Source organism: Chrysochloris asiatica, unplaced genomic scaffold (genome assembly GCF_000296735.1).
Source record: "Chrysochloris asiatica unplaced genomic scaffold, ChrAsi1.0 scaffold00348, whole genome shotgun sequence".
Lineage (NCBI taxonomy): Eukaryota > Metazoa > Chordata > Mammalia > Afrosoricida > Chrysochloridae > Chrysochloris > Chrysochloris asiatica.
The window spans coordinates 2,479,979-2,498,958 of NW_006408866.1; the positions used below are offsets into that span (position 1 = coordinate 2,479,979).

Sequence of the window (18,980 nt, forward strand, 5' to 3'; positions counted from 1 at the left end):
AGCAGGAAAAATAAAAACAAAAATGGCAGCCTGATTGGCTACCACAAGAAAAAGCAAGATGTCTGCCGGGGAGCCATCAAGGCAAGCAATCAAGTCTCTTCAGGGCAAACCCCCTTCCAAGACTGATATTCAAAGGAAATACATGAGCAAGTATGTAATCTTGCTGGTGACCACATTCTTCTACTGATAATTGGAAATGAGGAAAAGCAGCAGTGAAGATGTGGGCTGAGTCTGACCACATTCGTTACGTAGACTCCCATCAACCTGGAGTATGGTGAGACCTGGTTGGCCAGAATTATGGTGAGACTTGGAGATTCCTAAGCCCATGGACAAGGACATAGCCATAGAGAGCTAGAGCCGAGAGTGAGTGTCCAGCTGATATGAAGTGAGGGGAGATGCACTATTGCAGATAGTGCCCATTTGACCTAGCTTCAATGACTGGGTGAGCAGAATTCATCTAGAGGAAGATTACAAACAACAACAAAAAATCTTTTTGATAAAGGAAAGTGTAAATCGCTACAATTTAATGAACTTGACTTACACTTATGGATGTAGTAGTGTAGTAGCTTAAAATACCAGCCAAGAGGGAAGGAATCTTCACAGCAAGGATCATTCCTACCCCCTCTGTACACAGGGTTGATCGGGATGTGCAACTTAAGAGATTGGGTACCTAAAATGGGGGGTGAAGTGGGTATAAAAGCATGAAGTGACTGGCTTACAAGTTTTTCAAGAGAGAGTTTAGTTTCAGAGGGTGCAGGGGAAGGTAGAATCTCCACTGAGTGGTTTTCATCCTGTCTAGAAGGGGCTGGTGATGGGGATAAGACTCTTATGGTTCAATAGTGAGTAATTGTTATCATGACTGATTGCAATTGTTTCAACTGTAAAGGTAGAGGTTTTGTAGCAAAAGGGGGGAGGGAGTGGTTGATCTTGCAGTCCAGGAGTGGAGGACCCTGGGACCATCCAGGGAGAAGAGCGGGAGCAGAGTGTGGGACCCTATTCAGAGAAGTGGCAGTGCCAGAGATGGAGGCAGAGATGATTATGTAGAGATGGAGCGGCTGGTACTCTAGACTCATGGAGGAAGAGGGGCTGTGTGCTGACAGCTGGGGGGCAGGCTTGCAGAGTATGCCCTTTGATGTTGAATGATTGTTTGTTCCTGAGTGTTTTGGTGTTCATCCCCCAAAAAATAAAATAAAATAAAATACAGGGAATAGAAGCAAATACTATTGAATGATGTTGCATGGAGGGGATTGTAATCATTGCAATGAAACAAAATACTATACGATGAGTATAAAACTGATGTTCTCTCATGTAAGCTATCACTCAATTCACAATAAAATATTTACATTTATGGAAACCCTAAGGAGTAGTTCTAATCTGTCCTATATAGGGTCACTGAGCCAGAATCGCCTTGATGGCAGAGGGTACACACACTTTACCTACACCCCACACACACACACATATGAGGGGGATGCAAAAAAATGCATAGAAACATAACATCTTTTAATCTCATTTTGAAGATCCCTTATAAACAGATACAAATAATCTGCCAGTCATGGTCTATAACCCCAAACTTTGCAAATTGTGCCTTTTCCAGCCAAATCTTTCATAATGGATTGAACTCAGAACCTAAAGAAATGAATATGTTGCAGGTGTTGGAATGCTAATGAGAGTTTTTGGTACCTCCTGTATTTGGGCACTCACCACCTACTTCATTTCCTGAGTTAACCCACATCGCTTATAGTTAGAACCCCAGATAAGTAACTGGGGTGTGTTTTGCTTTTCCTTCTCAATCTTTTCCTTTCATGTAATGGCTCAGAGAAGTGATATAATATTTTTCATTGTGACCTCATTTTGGAGTTATAATTTTAATAAGAGACTCTATTTTCAATGCTCTGGGTGTTTAAATTATAGCTGATTCTCTCCAAAATACAATCCCAATAAATTTCCTGCAATTTACTGTAATGTAAAACAGGCCAAAATATTTTCAAATGTTTCCTTTTTCAATGCCATCATGGTGATTACATTTTCTATTTCCTTTTTAGCACTCTTACTGGTTTGGGGAAGCAACTGAGAAAAATAAAGAAAGAGTAAAACTTTATGAGAAAATTCACAGCAAGTATTTTGAGGCGGAACCTACTAATTTGGTGGCAGGTATCGAGATCAAACATTTGTCCAAGGTATTGTTTCCCAGGTCTTTTTTTCTTGGTGGGACTGAAATTGAGTTTGCAGTTCAAGATAAATGATCAGTTATTAATAAAAGATCATAATCATGTTTATTCTCTTTGAGAAACATGAATGTGAAATTTATGCAGTATGTAATGAAAAGCCACATGTGTCATTTCTCATTTTTCCCCTTCCTTCAGAATAGAAACGAGTTTTCTATACTCTACAGACCTATCTGTGAATGTATTTATATATACAAATGTTCTTGTTTTCAAAAGTAGAGGCAAAGTGGAGAATGAAGAGTGGCAATATTAATCTCTGACAAAATAAACATTAAGGCAAAAACCAGTGTAAGAGACAAAAAAAGGACACTGGGATTTGAGGGTAAAGTGAACAAGAGGACATAACCATAATAAATATCTATGCTCCCAATTTAAGAACCTTAAAATATATACATCAAATCCTAATAGAACTGAAAAAAGAAATAGTCAACTCTCCAATAATAGTGGGAGATTTTAATACACCACTTTCTAAAAAGGGACAAAACAACAAGAAAGAGACTCAACAAAGACACAGAGGAACTAAACAACACAATTAATCAACTTGACCTCATAGTTTTGTACAGAGCATTCAACCCAACACATTCTTTTCCAGTGCGCATGAACATTCTCCAGAATAGACCATGTGTTAGCCACAAACATTTTGTGGATATTAATAACCTGGAATGTAAATTAGGGCTGGATTGGGTTGGCTCCAGAAATGCATCGACTGTGGTTACTTTCCCACGTCTACTTAACCTTGTCTTCTCTCTTAAAAAAAAAGTTTTTTTCCCTTTTAGATTGACCTTGAGAGCTTCTTCTGATTTTCAGGGAACACTTACCTCTCCTCATGCTCTTCCAAACTTCATATTCAGACTTATGAGAATGCTCCGAAGGACCAAAGACTTTTGTTATTTATTTGCTTCATTGGTTCATTCATTCTTTCACTAGTTATTCATCCATTTGTTCTAGACCTTGGGAATATAGCAGTGAAAAAGATAGATAAAATCTCTGCGGTCAAGGAACTTAAGCTCCAGTGAATAAAAGGTAGTTAACATTTAAACAAATGGAAAAAAAATTTTTGAAAACAGACAAAATAATTATGTTGATGTTAGGTACTCTGGAGGTTATTTTCAACTCATAGTGACCCTGTGTGACAGAGAGGAATTGTACTGTACGGTTTTCTTGGTTGAATCTTTACTAAATCAGCTTGCTTTGTCATTCTCCTATAAACTAATGGGTGGATTTGAACCTTAGAGTTAGCAGCTCAGCATTTAACTGTTCTGTCACCTCTGTTGTTGTTGTTAAGTGCCTTTGAGTCAATTCCAACTCATAGCAACCCTAGATAGTGTTTTCAAGAGCAACTGGTAGGTTTGAACTGCTGACCTTGCAGTTAACAGTCTAGTGCGTAACCTATAGTATCACACCAGTGCCACCTCTAGTATACAGTAAATGCCATTTAGAGAATAGAGGGAACTAATGGGTACATTTGTTGTTGTTAGTTGTTGTCAAATTGATTGTCAGCTTATAGCATCCTCATATGACAGGCAGAGTAGAACTACCCTATAGGATTGTCTTGACTGTAATTGTTACAGAAGTAGATCACCAGTTAGTAGCCGAGTGTTTAACTGTTTTACCACTAGGAGTCTCTCTTTGAATGGGTAGGTTATTGCAAGGAAGAAGTCCAAGCTGCACTGAAGGCATTGGCAAAAATCAAGACTCAAGGTATACACAGAATACAGATGAAAATCTTTTCAACAGACTGATGCAGCACTGGAGGCAATCCCTCATCTATGTCAAGAAGTTCAAAGACAGCTACCTGGCCAACTAATTCCAAAGAAAGGTGACCCAATGGAATGCAGAAATTATCCCAAAATTTCATTAATATGCAAGTAATATTTTTCTGAAGACAAATAGTGGTTACAGCAGAACTTAGACAGGAGCTGTCAGAAATTCAAGATGGATTCAGAAGAGGACATGGAATGAGGAATGTCATTGCTGACATCAAATGGATCTTGGCTGAAAGCAGAGAATACCAGAAAGATGTCTATTTGTAGTTTATTAAATATGCAACAGCATTAAATGGTGTTTGTTGTTGTTGTTAAGTACCATGGAGTCGGTTCCGACTCAGTGACCCTGCACAGGGTTTCCGAGGCTGCTAATCTTTACGGAAGCAGAAAGCCTACGCTTTCTCCCTGGTAGTTTTGAACTGCTGACCTTGAGGTTAACAGCCAAATTTGTAACCACTATGAACCACTTCATTAAATGGTGTAGAGCATAACAAACTGAATATCATTCCCAAAATTAGGAATTCCATAACTTAATTGTGCTCATTAGGAATCTGTACATATACCAAGAGACAGCTGTTTGAACTAAGCAAGAAGATACTGAATAGTTTGAAATCAGGGAAGGTGTGTGGTAGAGTTTTTATCTTTCACCATAATTGTTTAATCTGTATGTTCTGCAAACAATCTGAGAAGATGGATTATACAAGGAAGATTCCTTTGCAACCTGTGATATGTAGATGATATAGCTTAACTTGCTGGAAGCAAAGAAGAATTAAAATACTTACTGATGAAGATCAAAGATCACAGCCTTCTGTATGGATTGCATCTCAATGTAAAGAAAATGAAAATCTTCACAGTTGGACCAAAAACTAACATCACCATAAAGGAGAAAAGATTAAGTTGTCAAAGACTTCATTTTGTTTGTATCCACAATCTACACTCATGGAAGCAGTAGTCAAGAAATCATATAATGGGTTGCATTAGGCAAATCTACTGCAAAAAAATCTCTTTAAAGTGTTAAGAGCAAAGAGGTTATTTTGAGGATTAAATAGCCTGACCCAAGCCATGCTGTTGTCAATCACCTCATACGCATGTGAAAGCTGCACAGTGAATAAGCAAGACTGGAGAAGAGTCGCTGCATTCGAATTATGGTATTGCAGAAGAATATTGAAAGTACTTTGGACTGTCTGAATCACAAATCTGTGTAGGAAGAAGTACAACCAGAATGTTCCTTAGAAATGAGAATGGTGAGACTTCCTCTTGTACTTTGTTATTGTTGTTGTTGTTATGTGCCGTGGAGTCGATTCTGACTCATAGCGACCCTGTACAGGGTTTCTGAGGCTGTAAATTTTTACAGGAGCAGAAAGCCTCATCTTTCTCTTACAGAATAGCTGGTAGTTTCGAACAGTTGACCGTGAGATTAGCAGCCCGATACGTAACCACTACGGTACCAGAGCTCCTTTCTTGTACTTTAGACATGTTATCAGGAATGGTAAAGTGGAGGGTGGTCAGCAAAGCAGAAGACGACCCTTAAGGAGATAGATTGACACAGTGGCTTTAACAGTGAGACCTCAAGCATGACAATTGTGAGCATGGCCCGAGTCCAGGCAGTGTATCATTGTATTGTGCAGAGGGGCTCTCAGTTGGAACCAACTCTTAACTACAGTAACAACATCCCAAGGAAAGCCATACTGAAAATGTTGCCTTTGTGAATGCTAGTTACCCTCTCTGACAGTAACCTCAGCTGAACAAAGCTTCCCCACCTAAAATCAGGTCCCTTTCCCTGGAACAGTTTGCCTCTCGTGACTAGTTTAGTTGGAGATGTGAAGTCGTAGTCCTTTTCTGCAGTTTAAAAACCAAGCCAAAGCAAACCCGCTGTGTAGGAGTTGATTGGCTCATTGTGACCTTATATAGGGTCTGTGACTGTAAATCGTTATAGGAGCAGTCTCGTCTTTTTGCTGGTGGATTTGAACCACCAGTCTTGCAGTTAGAAGCCCAATGCTTATCCCACAGAGTCAACTCTCAGTAATCATCTAGCTTTACAAGCCCCCGTGTGGTTGGCTTGGCTGTGATTCCTCTGCAGCTGAAACGATTTTCTCTTCTAAGTATTTATCCTTTCCCTTCCCCACACAGTGCTGATCCTGAAAGCATGATCATTTCTATCCCATGCAAACTTTCTAAATGCGAATTTCTGTCTAATTTTTGTCCTAGTTAGTCTACTTAGTGAATGTTGTTACCAGGAGTGGACTGAGAAAGCAGATGATATTGTACAAGGCAGGCTCTGCTACAAGCTATTGTTGTTGTTAGGTGCCATTGAGTTGGTTCCAACCCATAGCAACCCATTTTGCTCCCACGGTGGCAATCCAGCTCATTGGGAGTCTCCCTCTTTTTTGCTGTCCCCCCACTTTACCAAGTATGACGTCCTTTTCCAGGCACTGGTCCCTCCTGATAATATGTCCAAGTATGAGAGATGAAGTCTAGCCATCTTGGCTTCTAAGGAGCATTCTGGGTGCACTTCTCCCAACACATATTTGATTGTTCTTCTGGCAGTCCAGTATTCATCGATAATATTCATAGGTGGTGAATTGGAATGGCAAACCAGGGGGGAAAAATGTGCTAGTAGTTGGTGCAATGCATCAAGCTGTTGAAAACTATGGGAGAAGGAGAAATAATAGGGCTCACAACTTGGATGCCTACTACTGGGGGAAATTGATACACTAGAGACAGAAAGGAGAAGGCTATGTATGATTAACCATCAGCAGCTAACTGTGAAATCCAGAGTAATTCCTCTTGTTGTTAAGCATCTTCAAGTCGTTTCCTACTCAAAGCTACCTGCATACTTTCTAGGATGCATACTTTAGTTGTTGTTGTTAAGTGTTACTGAGTCAATTCTAACTCATAGCGACCCTGTATAGGGTTTCCAAGGAGTGACTGGTGGGTTTGAATTGCCAACCTTGAAGTTACCAGTCCAGTGCTTATCTTACAGTACTATACCAGGACTCCATATTAAAAGCAGAAAAACTTACAACACAATCCCCGGACTCAATCATAAGAGTAGCAGAGCTACAGATAAGGTTAGCTTCCTAATGTAGGCAGGTTTCATTGAAATCCTCAGACAGAGAATGAAAACAAATATAATTAAAAAGTTGAGTTCCATTTTACAATCCAGAAACAAAGGACCCTAGGACCATCAAGGGAGAAGAGCACAAGCAGAACGCAACACCTTAACCAGAGAAGCAGCGACACCAGAGATGGAGGCAGAGCTGAGGACACGGAGAGAGGAAGCAGCTGAGGACTCTAGATTTATGGAAAGAGAGGGACTGAGAGCTGGCGGCCAGGAGGCAGACTTGCAGAATATGCCCTTTGGTGGTGTAAATTAGTATATATGCCTGAGTGTTAAAAAAAAAAAAAAAAGAGCTAAATTGAATAGAGAGAAATACTGTTAACTGATGGTTCATGGAGGGGATTATAATCATTGTAATGAAACAAGGTGTATGATTTGTTGAATGTAAAATTGATGATCTGCTCTGTAAACTTTCACTCAATCCACAATAAAAACCTTAAAAAGAAAAAAAGATTGAGTCCCATTTCTTTGGAATCCTCATCCTGAAAAAAGGTCCTGGTGTGGTACTGTAGGATAAGCACTAGACCGCAAGATCGGTTTAAACCACAAGGTCAATGGTTCAAATTCACCAACCACCTTTAGGAAACCCTATAGAGAATCTCTGAGTCTGAACTGATTTGATGGCACTTAACAACGATAACAACAAAAGCCTAAAGAAATGACCCACTCTTTTCTACTAAGTAGTAGTAGTTTTTTCCTGCCTCCTTGAAGATTGTACAGTAGCCTTTGCCTCTTCCTTGACACAAACACACACAAAAAAACTGTAACTCCCTTGCACGACTTGTTCCCCTTTGCTCCTCCTGAGTACTAGGAAAATACCTTCCTCCTAAACTGTGAACCAACACAGAGAGAGAGTCTTCCCTAGAGCTGATGCCACGGATTCCGCTTCTAGCCTCATAAACAGCGAGAGAAGACAGTTCAGTTTTTAAAGCCACTTGTGGTATTCCTGTATGAGATAACAAAAACAGGAGTCTCTTCTTGTTGTTATCGGTAGGCGCCATTGCGTAGGTTCTGACTCATAGCGACCCTTTGTACAACAGAGCAAAACACTGCCAGATCCTGCTGTTGTGTTTGAGTCCATTGTTGCAGCCACCATGTTAACCCATCTTGTTGGGGGTCTTCCTCTTCTTCATTGACCCTCTGTTTTGCTAAGTATAATGTCCTTTTTCAGGCACTGGTCCCTCCTAATAATATGTCCGAATTATATGAGACAAAAGGCTTGCCATCCTCACTTTTAAGGAACATTTCTTTAAACACAAATTTGTTTGTTCCTTTGTCATGGTATTCTTAATATTCTTCTCCAAAACTATCATTCAAATGCATTGGTTCTTCTACCATATTCCTTATTCATTGTCCAGCTTTCACATGCTTATGAGGCCATTGAAAGCATCTTGGCTTGGATTGGGTCATCTTAGACCTCAAAGTGACTTCTTTGCTCTTGAACACTTTGAAGAGGTCTGGTGCAGCAGATTTGTCTAATGCAGTCCATCATTTGATTTCTTGACTCCACTTCCATGAGTTCTGAATATTGATCCAAGTAAAATGAAATCTTTGACAGCTTCCATCTTTTCTCTGTGTATCATGATGTTATTTATCTCTAGTCTAGTTTTGAAGATTTTTGTTTCATTTACTCTGAGGTGCAATCCATACTGAAGGCTGTAGTCTTTGATCTTCATCAGTAAGTACTTTAATTCCTCTTTGCTACCTGTAGGCAAGGTTGTGTCATCTGTATATTGCAAGTTATTAATGACGCTTCCTTTAATCCCGATGCCAAATTCTTCATATAATCCAGCTTCTCAGATTCTTTGCTCAGAACTATTACTGATTTTAAACCTTTCAGTAACTCCTTACTCTCTTTGAATGACTGTCTCTCGGTCTGTGTACAGGTTCCTCATGAGCACAGTTAAGTTTTCTAGAATTCCCATAATTTGAAGTGTTATCCATAATTTGTCGTGATCTACACAGTTGAATGCCTTCACATAGTCAATAAAATGCAGACATCTTTCTGATGTTCTCTACTTTAAGACAAGATCCATCTGATATCAGCAATAATGCCTTTCAAGAAATTGGTCTATTTATCAAATTTGGCTTGGTTTTCAGATTTGTATGCATGGAGTTATTCATAGTATTCCTTTAATAACCCTTTAATGTCTATGAGGTTAGTTGTGATGGTCCCTTTTACTTCTAATATTAATGTTTTGTGTCTTCTCTCTTTTTTACTTGGGTTATCCTGGCTAAAGGTTTATCAATTTTATTGACTTTTTAAAGAAACAACTTTATTTTAATTGATTTTCTCTATTTCCTGCTTTCAATGTTACCGATTTATTTTCTAATTCTTATTATTTCTTTTCTACTCTTTACTTTGATTTTTTTTTTTAAATCTGCTTTTTCGGATTTTTCTAAGGTAGGAACTTAAGTTATTTGTTTTAGATCTCTGTGTTTTTCTCTAATATGAGGGGGCTACAAAATGTTCATGGAAACATTGAATTAAAAGATAATGGCTGTTCTGGTACTGGTACAATGAAATAGACATTGATCAATGGAGCAGAATCGAGAATCCAGATATCAACCCAACCACGTACAGCCAAATGATCTTCTACAAAGTGCCTAGGCACATTGCATGGGGAGGTGACAGTCTCTTCAACAAATGGTGCTGGCAGAACTGGAAAGCAATGTGTGAAAGACTGAAACAAGACCTTTGTCTCACGCCCTACACAAAAATGAACTCAACATGGATTAAAGAGCTAAATGTGAATCCCAAAATTATGAAGATCATCAACAAAAAAATAGGGACAAACATGAGGGCACTAATCCAGGGCATATACAGACTGCCACACATTTTGAAAAGTACACAAACAAAAATAGACAAAAGAGATGAGTGGGACTTACTAAAAATTAAAAACTTGTGCACATCAAAAGACTTCACCAAGAGAGTAAAAAGGGAACCCACAGACTGGGAAAAAATCTTTTGCAACGACATATTGGATAAGGGACTAATTTCTAAAATATATAGGAAAATGCTACACATCTACAAAAATAAGACAAATAACCCAATTAAGAAATGGGCACAGGATATGAACAGACACTTCACCAGGGAGGAGATCCGGGCAGCCAACAAACATATGAAGAAATGTTCACGATCACTGGCCATTAGAGAGATGCAAATCAAAACAACAATGAGATACCATCTCACACCAGCAATAACAGCAAAGATCAAAAAAGTTGAGGATAATAAATGCTGGCGAGGATGTGGAGTGACTGGGACACTCCTGCATTGCTGGTGGGACTGCAAAATGGTCCAACCTCTATGGAAAGCAATATGGCGCTTCCTCAGAAGGTTGAAAATAGAAATACCTTATGATCCAGCAATTCCTCTACTTGGTATTTACCCACAAGAAAAACGAACCACAACACGGGAAGATATATGCACTCCAATGTTCATAGCTGCACTATTTACAATAGCAAAAAGATGGAGACGGCCAAAGTGCCCATCAACTGAAGAAAGGATAAACAAACTGTGGTACATACACACAATGGAGTACTATGCTACATTGAAAAATAACAAGGAGGCTGCATGCCACTTCCCAACATGGATGAACCTTAAGAACATTATGTTGAGTGAAATTAGTCAATCACAAAAGGAAAAATACTGCATAGGACCACTAGGGTAAAAGACTAAGAGAAAGATCCCATACTATTCCACTAAAGTGGATGCTTAACTGGATGCTAGGGCGTAGGGGTGGGGTTAAAGACGGGAGGGGAAGGTGGAGCACAGGGCAGGGAATAGACACAGGATAGCTTGGGTGTTGGGGAGGGTGGTGATATACAAGTAGGGAGAGGGGAATGGAGGAACAAAGCAGATGGGAAAACAGGTAGGAATGAGCTAAATGGGACAGAGGTAATAAATGATGTAGGCACAGCCTTGGAAAAACAGGGCTCCGGGATACAGAGAATGGGACATGGTTGGAATGAGGAAAGAGGGGAAATAATGTTGAGATGCTTGGCTGACTCTTGAACCTTGGTTTTCCATGCATTATATTATAAAACAGTCACGGGAGAGTAGAGGGAGGAATAGCCAGAAATAACACCATAGAAAGCTTGTAAGTCCATCTTCTGCCTGGAACTGACTGGAATACCTAAAAAGGGGCTACAATATGTCCAGTATAGGGATGGGCAACTTGCACATTGGTTACCCAAAATGAGGGGAGGGATACAACTGTAAGAAGTGACTGGCTTACAAGCTTTCAAGAGGGAACCTGGATTGACAGGGCAGGGAGGAGGGTAGAGTCTCAAGTGAGTAATAGCCAACCTGTCTAGGAAGGGCTGAGGAAAAGAAATGCAGATGGGTCTCTTGTGATGCAAGGGCGAATAATTGTTATCAGGATTGATTGTGAGGACTGGAAAGGTAAAGGTGGACATTTTATAGCAAGGAGGGATGTGATTAACCTTTCAGTCTAGAGCAAAGGCCCCTGGGACCATCACTGGAGAAGAGCAGAAATCGGGACCCCACCCAGAGAAGCAGTGAGGCCTGAGATGGAGACAGAGAGGATGACATGAAGAGATGGAGTGGCTGAGGACTTGAGATCCAGGGAGGGAAGGGAGCTGTGTGCTGAGGACCGTGGGGGGAGGGGGGTCTGCGGGGTATAACCTTTGGTTGGGTGATGATGCATGGACGGGATGGTAACTATGGCAATGAAATGATGTATGATAGAATGAGTGTAAAGCTAATGTTCCCCCATGTAAACTATCACACAATAAAAAAAATTGAAAATTAAAAAAAAAAGATAATGGCTGTTGCTTTTCAGCACTGCTACAAAACAAGGAGGGTGCTGCATGCACACTCTGTCGTGTGGCCTGGCGCGGTGACAGAGCCCATAGGGCTCCATAGCAGGGCACTTCAAGGTAATGACTACCATTTCCATCTTGGAAAGATTATGGAATTAGGATGCTCTGAGGCCAATATGAGACAACTGGTATAATTCGATGCAACAAAACTTGAGTTGTGAAAGTGTATCAAGGTCATCATGATAAATATCCCAAAACTGTCACAGGATGCTTAAAAACACCACTAGGACCACAACTGCATCTTACAAGTGGAACCAAAAATTCCATCCTCTAGGGAGCTGTAGGTGAATGTTCAAGTCCTTTGCCGTGGTATTTGAGAATTCTTCATACCTCAAGTGTTGCATACAACATTTGGAAAAGTGAAATGAAAAATTGGTCATGAAGACATGAATAGAAGCACTTACAGAAAATATTTTATTTGACATTGATAACCTTATTTCATAATGATTATGTAAAGAATACATGTTTGGATAATATATTTTATTTGCTGAGTGATAAAGTTTTTGTTTTATAAAAATGTATTTCAAGTCTTTAAAACAGCTCTGTTCTTAATAATCACTAGTCAGACCCGTTTTTACGTGCTTTCAGGACATAATGTCTGGTGATTCTCTGCAGAGGACCAGGTTGTTCCATACTAGAGAACTAAAACGTCCATGTCATGCCTCCCCCTCAGAACCTGTTCTTGGACCTGAAAAAGAATTCATTGGAATATTCTAAAACACTCTGTTAAAAAATTAGCTTTATCATCTGAAAACTCAATTAGCTATTAGGTTTTATTTCAATGTTTGTTGAATGAATGAGTCTGTAATACAATAGTGAATGATTCTGTAATACAATAGTGTATGATTCAGAAATACAATAGTGAATGATTCTGTAATACAATAGTGTATGATTCAGAAATACAATAGTGAATGATTCTGTAATACAATAGTGAATGACTTGTCAGTGATCCTGGAGAGAGCAAGTGAGTTAGTGGAAAAGCTGTCCATCTTACTGGTTAAGCTCTGCAAACTTCAAAAGAAATGAAGCATGATAATATCTTGTTAACACAATGGAAGTTTTGTAATGACACTTTTAAATGAGAATATTATTAAAGATTTAAAAAGTGAAAACATTTTATAAGATTGGTATATTTTCTTTAAGATGACCCTCTCTACCTTCCAGAAAGGAAGGCTGGGTTTGCTTTGTCTTTTGCTTTTTGCCTCATGTATTTGATGTTCTGTTGGTAGGCACAGACACATTAAGAATTGTTGTGTCTTCTTGGAGAGTTGGCGCATGAATCATGATGTAGTCCACATTTTATCCCTGACAAGTTTCCTGGCTCAGAAATCTGCTTTGTCTGAAATGAATCTTTCCTACTCCAGTTTTTTGTGTTGTTTTTTTTTTTTTTTTTTTTTAGCATAGCACATCTATTTCCATCCATTTACTTCTAATCTATCAGTGCCTTAATATTTGAAGTGGTTTTTTTGTATATAAGATACACTTGGGTCTTGGTTTTCTAATCTACTTTAATAGTCTGTTTTTTCATTGCTCTATTTAGATCATTCATGTTTACAGTGATTTTTGTTATAGTCAGACTAATACCTGCCATATTTTAACAATATTCTACTTGTTATCAGTGTTCTTTTTATTGCGTCTATCTTCTTTCATTCAAGCATCCATTTATTCTTTCTTTCTTGACTTCTTGACTTCTTTCTTGACTTTGACAGAGCCAGGAAGTGAGCACATGCTATAGGAGAAATGACTCCAATAGACTTTATTGATGCAGGGTTGCCAAAAATGTTCAGATTGTAAAAACAGAATATTTGCAAAATGCAATAAATCAAAGTGCAATAAAACACAATTCCATGAGTAGATAAGAATACATGAAGTATTTCATTGAAAGACCATAAATGCATTCACAAATCAGTACTGCCGTTGCTAGTCTGAACTATTATATCTACATACATTGTAATACAATCATATAGAACCCTTGATGCTCTTATTTAAGATACTCAAGAAGAGATCATGGATTTTATCTTTATTAGAGAAGTTAACTATTTTATGTTAAGGAGTATATAATGCTTTATGTTTTTATGAGTCAATTAAAAATGTTTGTTTTGATGGAATGCATATCTCTTTTTTTTTTTCAGAGTTGAAGAAGTCAGTACTCACCTTGTATAGTATTATATAATTTGTTCTTAAGTAATATCAGAAAGTCATCTCTGGTTAGAAGGGTCAGTTTTAGAATGATTCAAAAGTATATACTGGTTCTATTTTATTTTGTTTCATGAGAAGTCTTCTCAGAGGGGGTAGTTGGACATTTCAGAGGGGGTAGTTGGACAACTCAAAAGTTGGTGTGTTATTTTGATGAAAGGATGTGTATTTGTTGTGTAATTTGTTACTAAAAGTTTTTCTGCAAAATACAAACAGCTGAGGTTCTTCAGGTGTCAAGTTCTATTGATGTTAATCTGGTGATCAGTGTGAGAGAAGGGGAAACATGATTAAGCTTCCTTCTCTTACTGAGCCTGTGTCCTTAGGTTGTGACATTCACAAGTGCTTCTCAGCTTTTGTTCTTTTCCATCTGTTGGTGAAACATGAGGGCTAGAGGGACTAGAGGGACTAGGGTATTTCCTTACCTCCAGAAGACCCCCAATGAGATGGACTGGCCAGGTGGTAGCATCGATGGACTCAAGCGTGGCAACAGTAGTGAGGTTGGCCCAGAATCAGGCAGTGTTTTGTTCTGCTGTGCATAAGGTCGCTATGAGTCAGTACCGACTCGATGACACCTAACAACAACAACAACATGTCTACTTTTAGTGGCAGCTGTTGTTATTTCCCTTCACCAATCTTGAAGGAGCTCTGGTAGCGTAGTGGTTACGAATTGGGTTGCTAACCTGAAGGTTAGAAGTTCGAAACTACCAGTGGTTCCGCAGGAGAAAGATGAGGTGGTCTGCTCCCATAAAGATTTACAGCCTCGGAAACCCTATGTAAGGTCACTATGAGTCGGAACTGACTCCACGGTACTTAACAACAACAACAACATCTTGAAGGGTGGAAGGGAACTGAATTTGATATTTCCCTGTCTCATCAGGAAGGCTAGATGGGTGAGCTTGTGGATTCCCTTCCTCCAAACCCACATTGACGAGGCTCTGGCAGAGGACAAAAGTTTGTTTCATTCTCCTTTTGTTAGAAGCCTAAAGGAGTTTTTCTCTTAAGCTCCACAGTGAAAACCTTGGGTTCCTAAAGATGAAACTAGTGGAAGTAGGGGGCCCCCAAAGCTGGCCTTCTAGGAATTTTTGTCTCTCAAGAAAATTCACACTGAGTCTTTAACAATTAGTCAATTACCCTTCAAGTCTTCCTGCCCAATACTGAGTCCAACAGTGGTGACAGCTGCAATATCTGCTCCCATTAAACAATGATTCTATGTATTCTCTCTTTCCTGTTTTCATGGCCATGATTAATCAATGATAAGCTCTGTGTTCTCAATTCTCAGATGGATCTATGCAGAATGGCTGAGTTTCAGATATTCAGCTTTTTCTCCTAAGGACAGGAGGGATTAATTCCAAGCTCTCTCCAGTTAGTTGCTTTATAATTGAAGGCCTGAAAAATTTAGAGTCCCTCTTTGGACCTCGGAAGTTTAGACAGTCATGCAAGTACAAATTTTAAATAAGCAGTTAATATAAGTCTCGTTTAAGGTCTAGGGAAGATATAGAATGAGGATACTTACGGAGAAATGTATAGAGAAGCAATTTGGGGTTTCTAAAAAAAAAGGATTTTTTTGTTACACGGGATGTCTACCTTATAGTTTAAGTGTGAATTATTTGTGTCTAATCCAAACTCTTCCATTTAAGCATTGTTTATGGAACAATATACAATGCTTTTTGGAAAAAAAACAAAACCTGTTTTTACCTCACTTTTGTTTTTAAAACTCAGTCAAAATCTTTTTACCAATTTGGATATATCCAGTTTCTGCTCCAGGTAAGTAAATGTTCATGTGCCATCTCTCCTTTAGGTATTTATTGTTTCTTAAAGTTAAGGATATGATCGTCTTGAAAGGTCATCTCTATGATGTGTTTGTGGAAGGTTAAAATTGTATAATCAGTTTTTTCTTATTGTTACAGTGGGTTGTTTTACATCTTAACAAGAAGCACTCTTAGTCTAGATGAGGAATTTCAGATACCCTATAAAATATGCAGTCCTGCTTTGGCACTGTGGGCTAATGTGCTGGACTGCAAGATTGGTTTGAACCACAAGATTGGTGCTTCAAGCTCATCAGCCGCTCCTCGGAAACCCTGAACAGGGTCGCTATGGGTCTGAACCGAATCGAAGGCACTTAACAACTGTGTGTATATATATATATAGGTTTTCAATTGTCAGTTCTCCAAATCGGAGGAAACAGCAACTAAAGAAGACTGTAGCAATATCAGCTTCCAGATGGTAATTGAAATAAAGTAGGAGTGGATAAAATTGCTCAGAAGACATTTGCATGTCTACTTTGAATTTCTAAACACTCATGTTATGTCTTCAAGCACTTCTTTTCTGTTTTATCCACCTTACACGTCTTTGTCATGAGACTAATGATACGGTATTTATTCTACATACAATTGACAATGTGTGCTTTCCTTCACAATTGACAGCGATCAATATAAAGTTAGTATTTGTGGGTTTTCCCTCCCACAGGCATTCAGTGTGTACAACACTACGAGACTCGCTGTGAAAGACTTATCTCTGAACTTGTATGAGGGACAGATAACTGTTCTTCTAGGCCACAGCGGAGCAGGAAAGTCCACCATTCTCTCTATGCTGTCAGGTATGTGTTCCGCTCTGTCCACAGGGGAGACTGTGGGCTGTCCTCATACAGAAACTCAACAAATAGTTGAGACTTTCCTGCACCCCTCTTGTTTTAAGTTTAGTTCTTTCAGTGATATGTAAAAAGTTGCCTACTAATCCACTTTCTTTATGAGTTTCAAGCAATTTTTATAATACAAAAAATTTAAAAGAGCATTTATTTTGGAAAAGGAAAAAAAAAGGACATTACATAATGATAAAAAAAGGTCAATGGCATAGGAATTCTAAATTCATGTGCACCAAAAAATGGAGTATCAAAATCCCTAAAGCAAAAACTAACAGATGTGAAAAAAATGAATTTTCAAATCGTTTATAGTTGGAGAATTCAACAGCACTCTTACACCAACTGATAGAACTACTATACAGAAAATCAGTAAAAAGACAGCATTTAACACAATCAACCAACAGAATGGAATTGATATTTATAGAAAGCACTCCCAGCAACAACATAATGTACATTCTTTTCAACCACCTGTGGGACATTCACCAAGGTAGACAATATCCTACATACTCCAAGGAAACAAGGAGGTAGATGATAAGTTATTCCACAATGAAACTCAGAAAAATAGGAAGAAATGAACAACACCAGAAATGATAAAATGTGGGTAAATACTGTTGTTGTTGTTGTCAGGTGCCATCGAGTTGGAACCGACTCATAGCGACCCCATGCACAGCAGAACGAAACAATGTCTGATCCTGGGCCAACCTCACTACTGCCGCCACACTTGAGTCCATCAATGATGCCACCTGGCTGATCCATCTCGTGAGAGGTCTTCCTCTTTTTCTCTGACCCTCCACCTTACCCAGCATGATATCGTTTTCCAGCGACTGTTCTTTCCGGACAATGTGTCCAAAGTATGAGAGATGAAGCCTAGCCATCTTGGCCTCCAAGGAGCACTCTGGTTGCACTTCTTCCAAAACAGATCTATTGGTTCTTTTGGCAGTCCATGGCACTATCAGTATTCTCCTCCAACACCACAACTCAAAGGCATCAATTCTTCTACAATCTTCCTTATTCACTGTCCAGCTTTCGCATCCATATAAGGTTATTGAAAACACAATGGCCTGGGTCAGGCGCACCCTAGTCCTCAAGCTGACATCTCTGCTCTTCAATACTTTAAAAAGTTCCTGTGCAGCAGATTTGCCCAATGCAATACGTCGTCTGATCTCTTGACTGCTGCTTGGTAAATACTGTACCATGTTAAAATTTCTTTAGAAAATTATTAACTGTTTGAATAAGTAATTCCACTTTGAGGATGACAGTGTGAAGAAAAATAGGTAGAGTTGGCCAAAACAAACAAACAAGTATCTTAGCCACTTCAAGTCTCTTCAGATTGTATTAAAGGCATATAGCCAATGAAGAACTATTTATTCAATAAAAATTACTAAAACTCAGTAAGGACAGCAAGAGTCTGTGCAATTTAAGATACGTTTAAATCTATTCACCCCAATCAGCTGATTTAATTTCCATTCAAAGTAGGTGTGACCAAGAAGACAAGTAAGTATCCCACTATCCTCAGCTTCTAAGTAAGGGTAACTTTATTTCACTGGAAGAAGCAGATGGCTGGCACCTACCATCTTCTTCTAGTCTGATTTGAAGTGGCTGAATTCCTGTTGATTGTAGCCAAGAAATAAAGTACTCTGTTCTACCGCCCACTGCCTATGCATAATATAATCTTTCTCCCTCAGGCGAGGCAGGGTGGTTCCCTAATTGCTTCTCCCCAGTTTTCTCTTAGGGAAGAAGGTACACACCAGGAAATCAAGAAAAGAAGATTAGAGATTAGTGCCAGACTCACTGCCTAGAGTTGTGACTAAAAGATTTTGTGTATCAGGAGAGTTCATAAAAAAGACAATTCCAAAGTTCTTCAAAAAAGAACTGACTTTATTTCACAACTGACTTTATTTCAAACAGAGTGTGACGTTTAAGCCTGACCTTAAATACAGGCCCTGATGAATTTAACTGTATTAGATTGTTGAGCAATTTATGTGGAATGGCATTGTTAGGAACACTACAGCAATCAGTAATAACCAGCCACTCCTCAGGAACCCTATACAGGGGCACTCTGAGTTGGAACCAGTTCAATGGCACTTAACAACAACAACAATCTAATTTTGTGAGGAGCCCCAGTGACTCCAAATGATAAGTCCTGGACTGCACACCACGTGTTGGCAGTTTAAGCCCACCAAACACTC

General features: G+C 39.0%; 1 protein-coding gene across 1 annotated transcript in view; it reads left to right on the forward strand.

The window, feature by feature from the left end:
- The window catches only part of LOC102824565 (ATP-binding cassette sub-family A member 3-like), a 133,206-nt gene that overhangs the window by 46,611 nt on the left and 67,615 nt on the right, over positions 1 to 18,980 (forward strand). The window contains exons 9-10 of the mRNA XM_006875983.1: positions 2,043 to 2,177; positions 16,620 to 16,749. Coding sequence (XP_006876045.1) covers positions 2,043 to 2,177; positions 16,620 to 16,749 — 265 coding nt within the window. The remainder of the gene's footprint in view (positions 1 to 2,042; positions 2,178 to 16,619; positions 16,750 to 18,980) is intronic.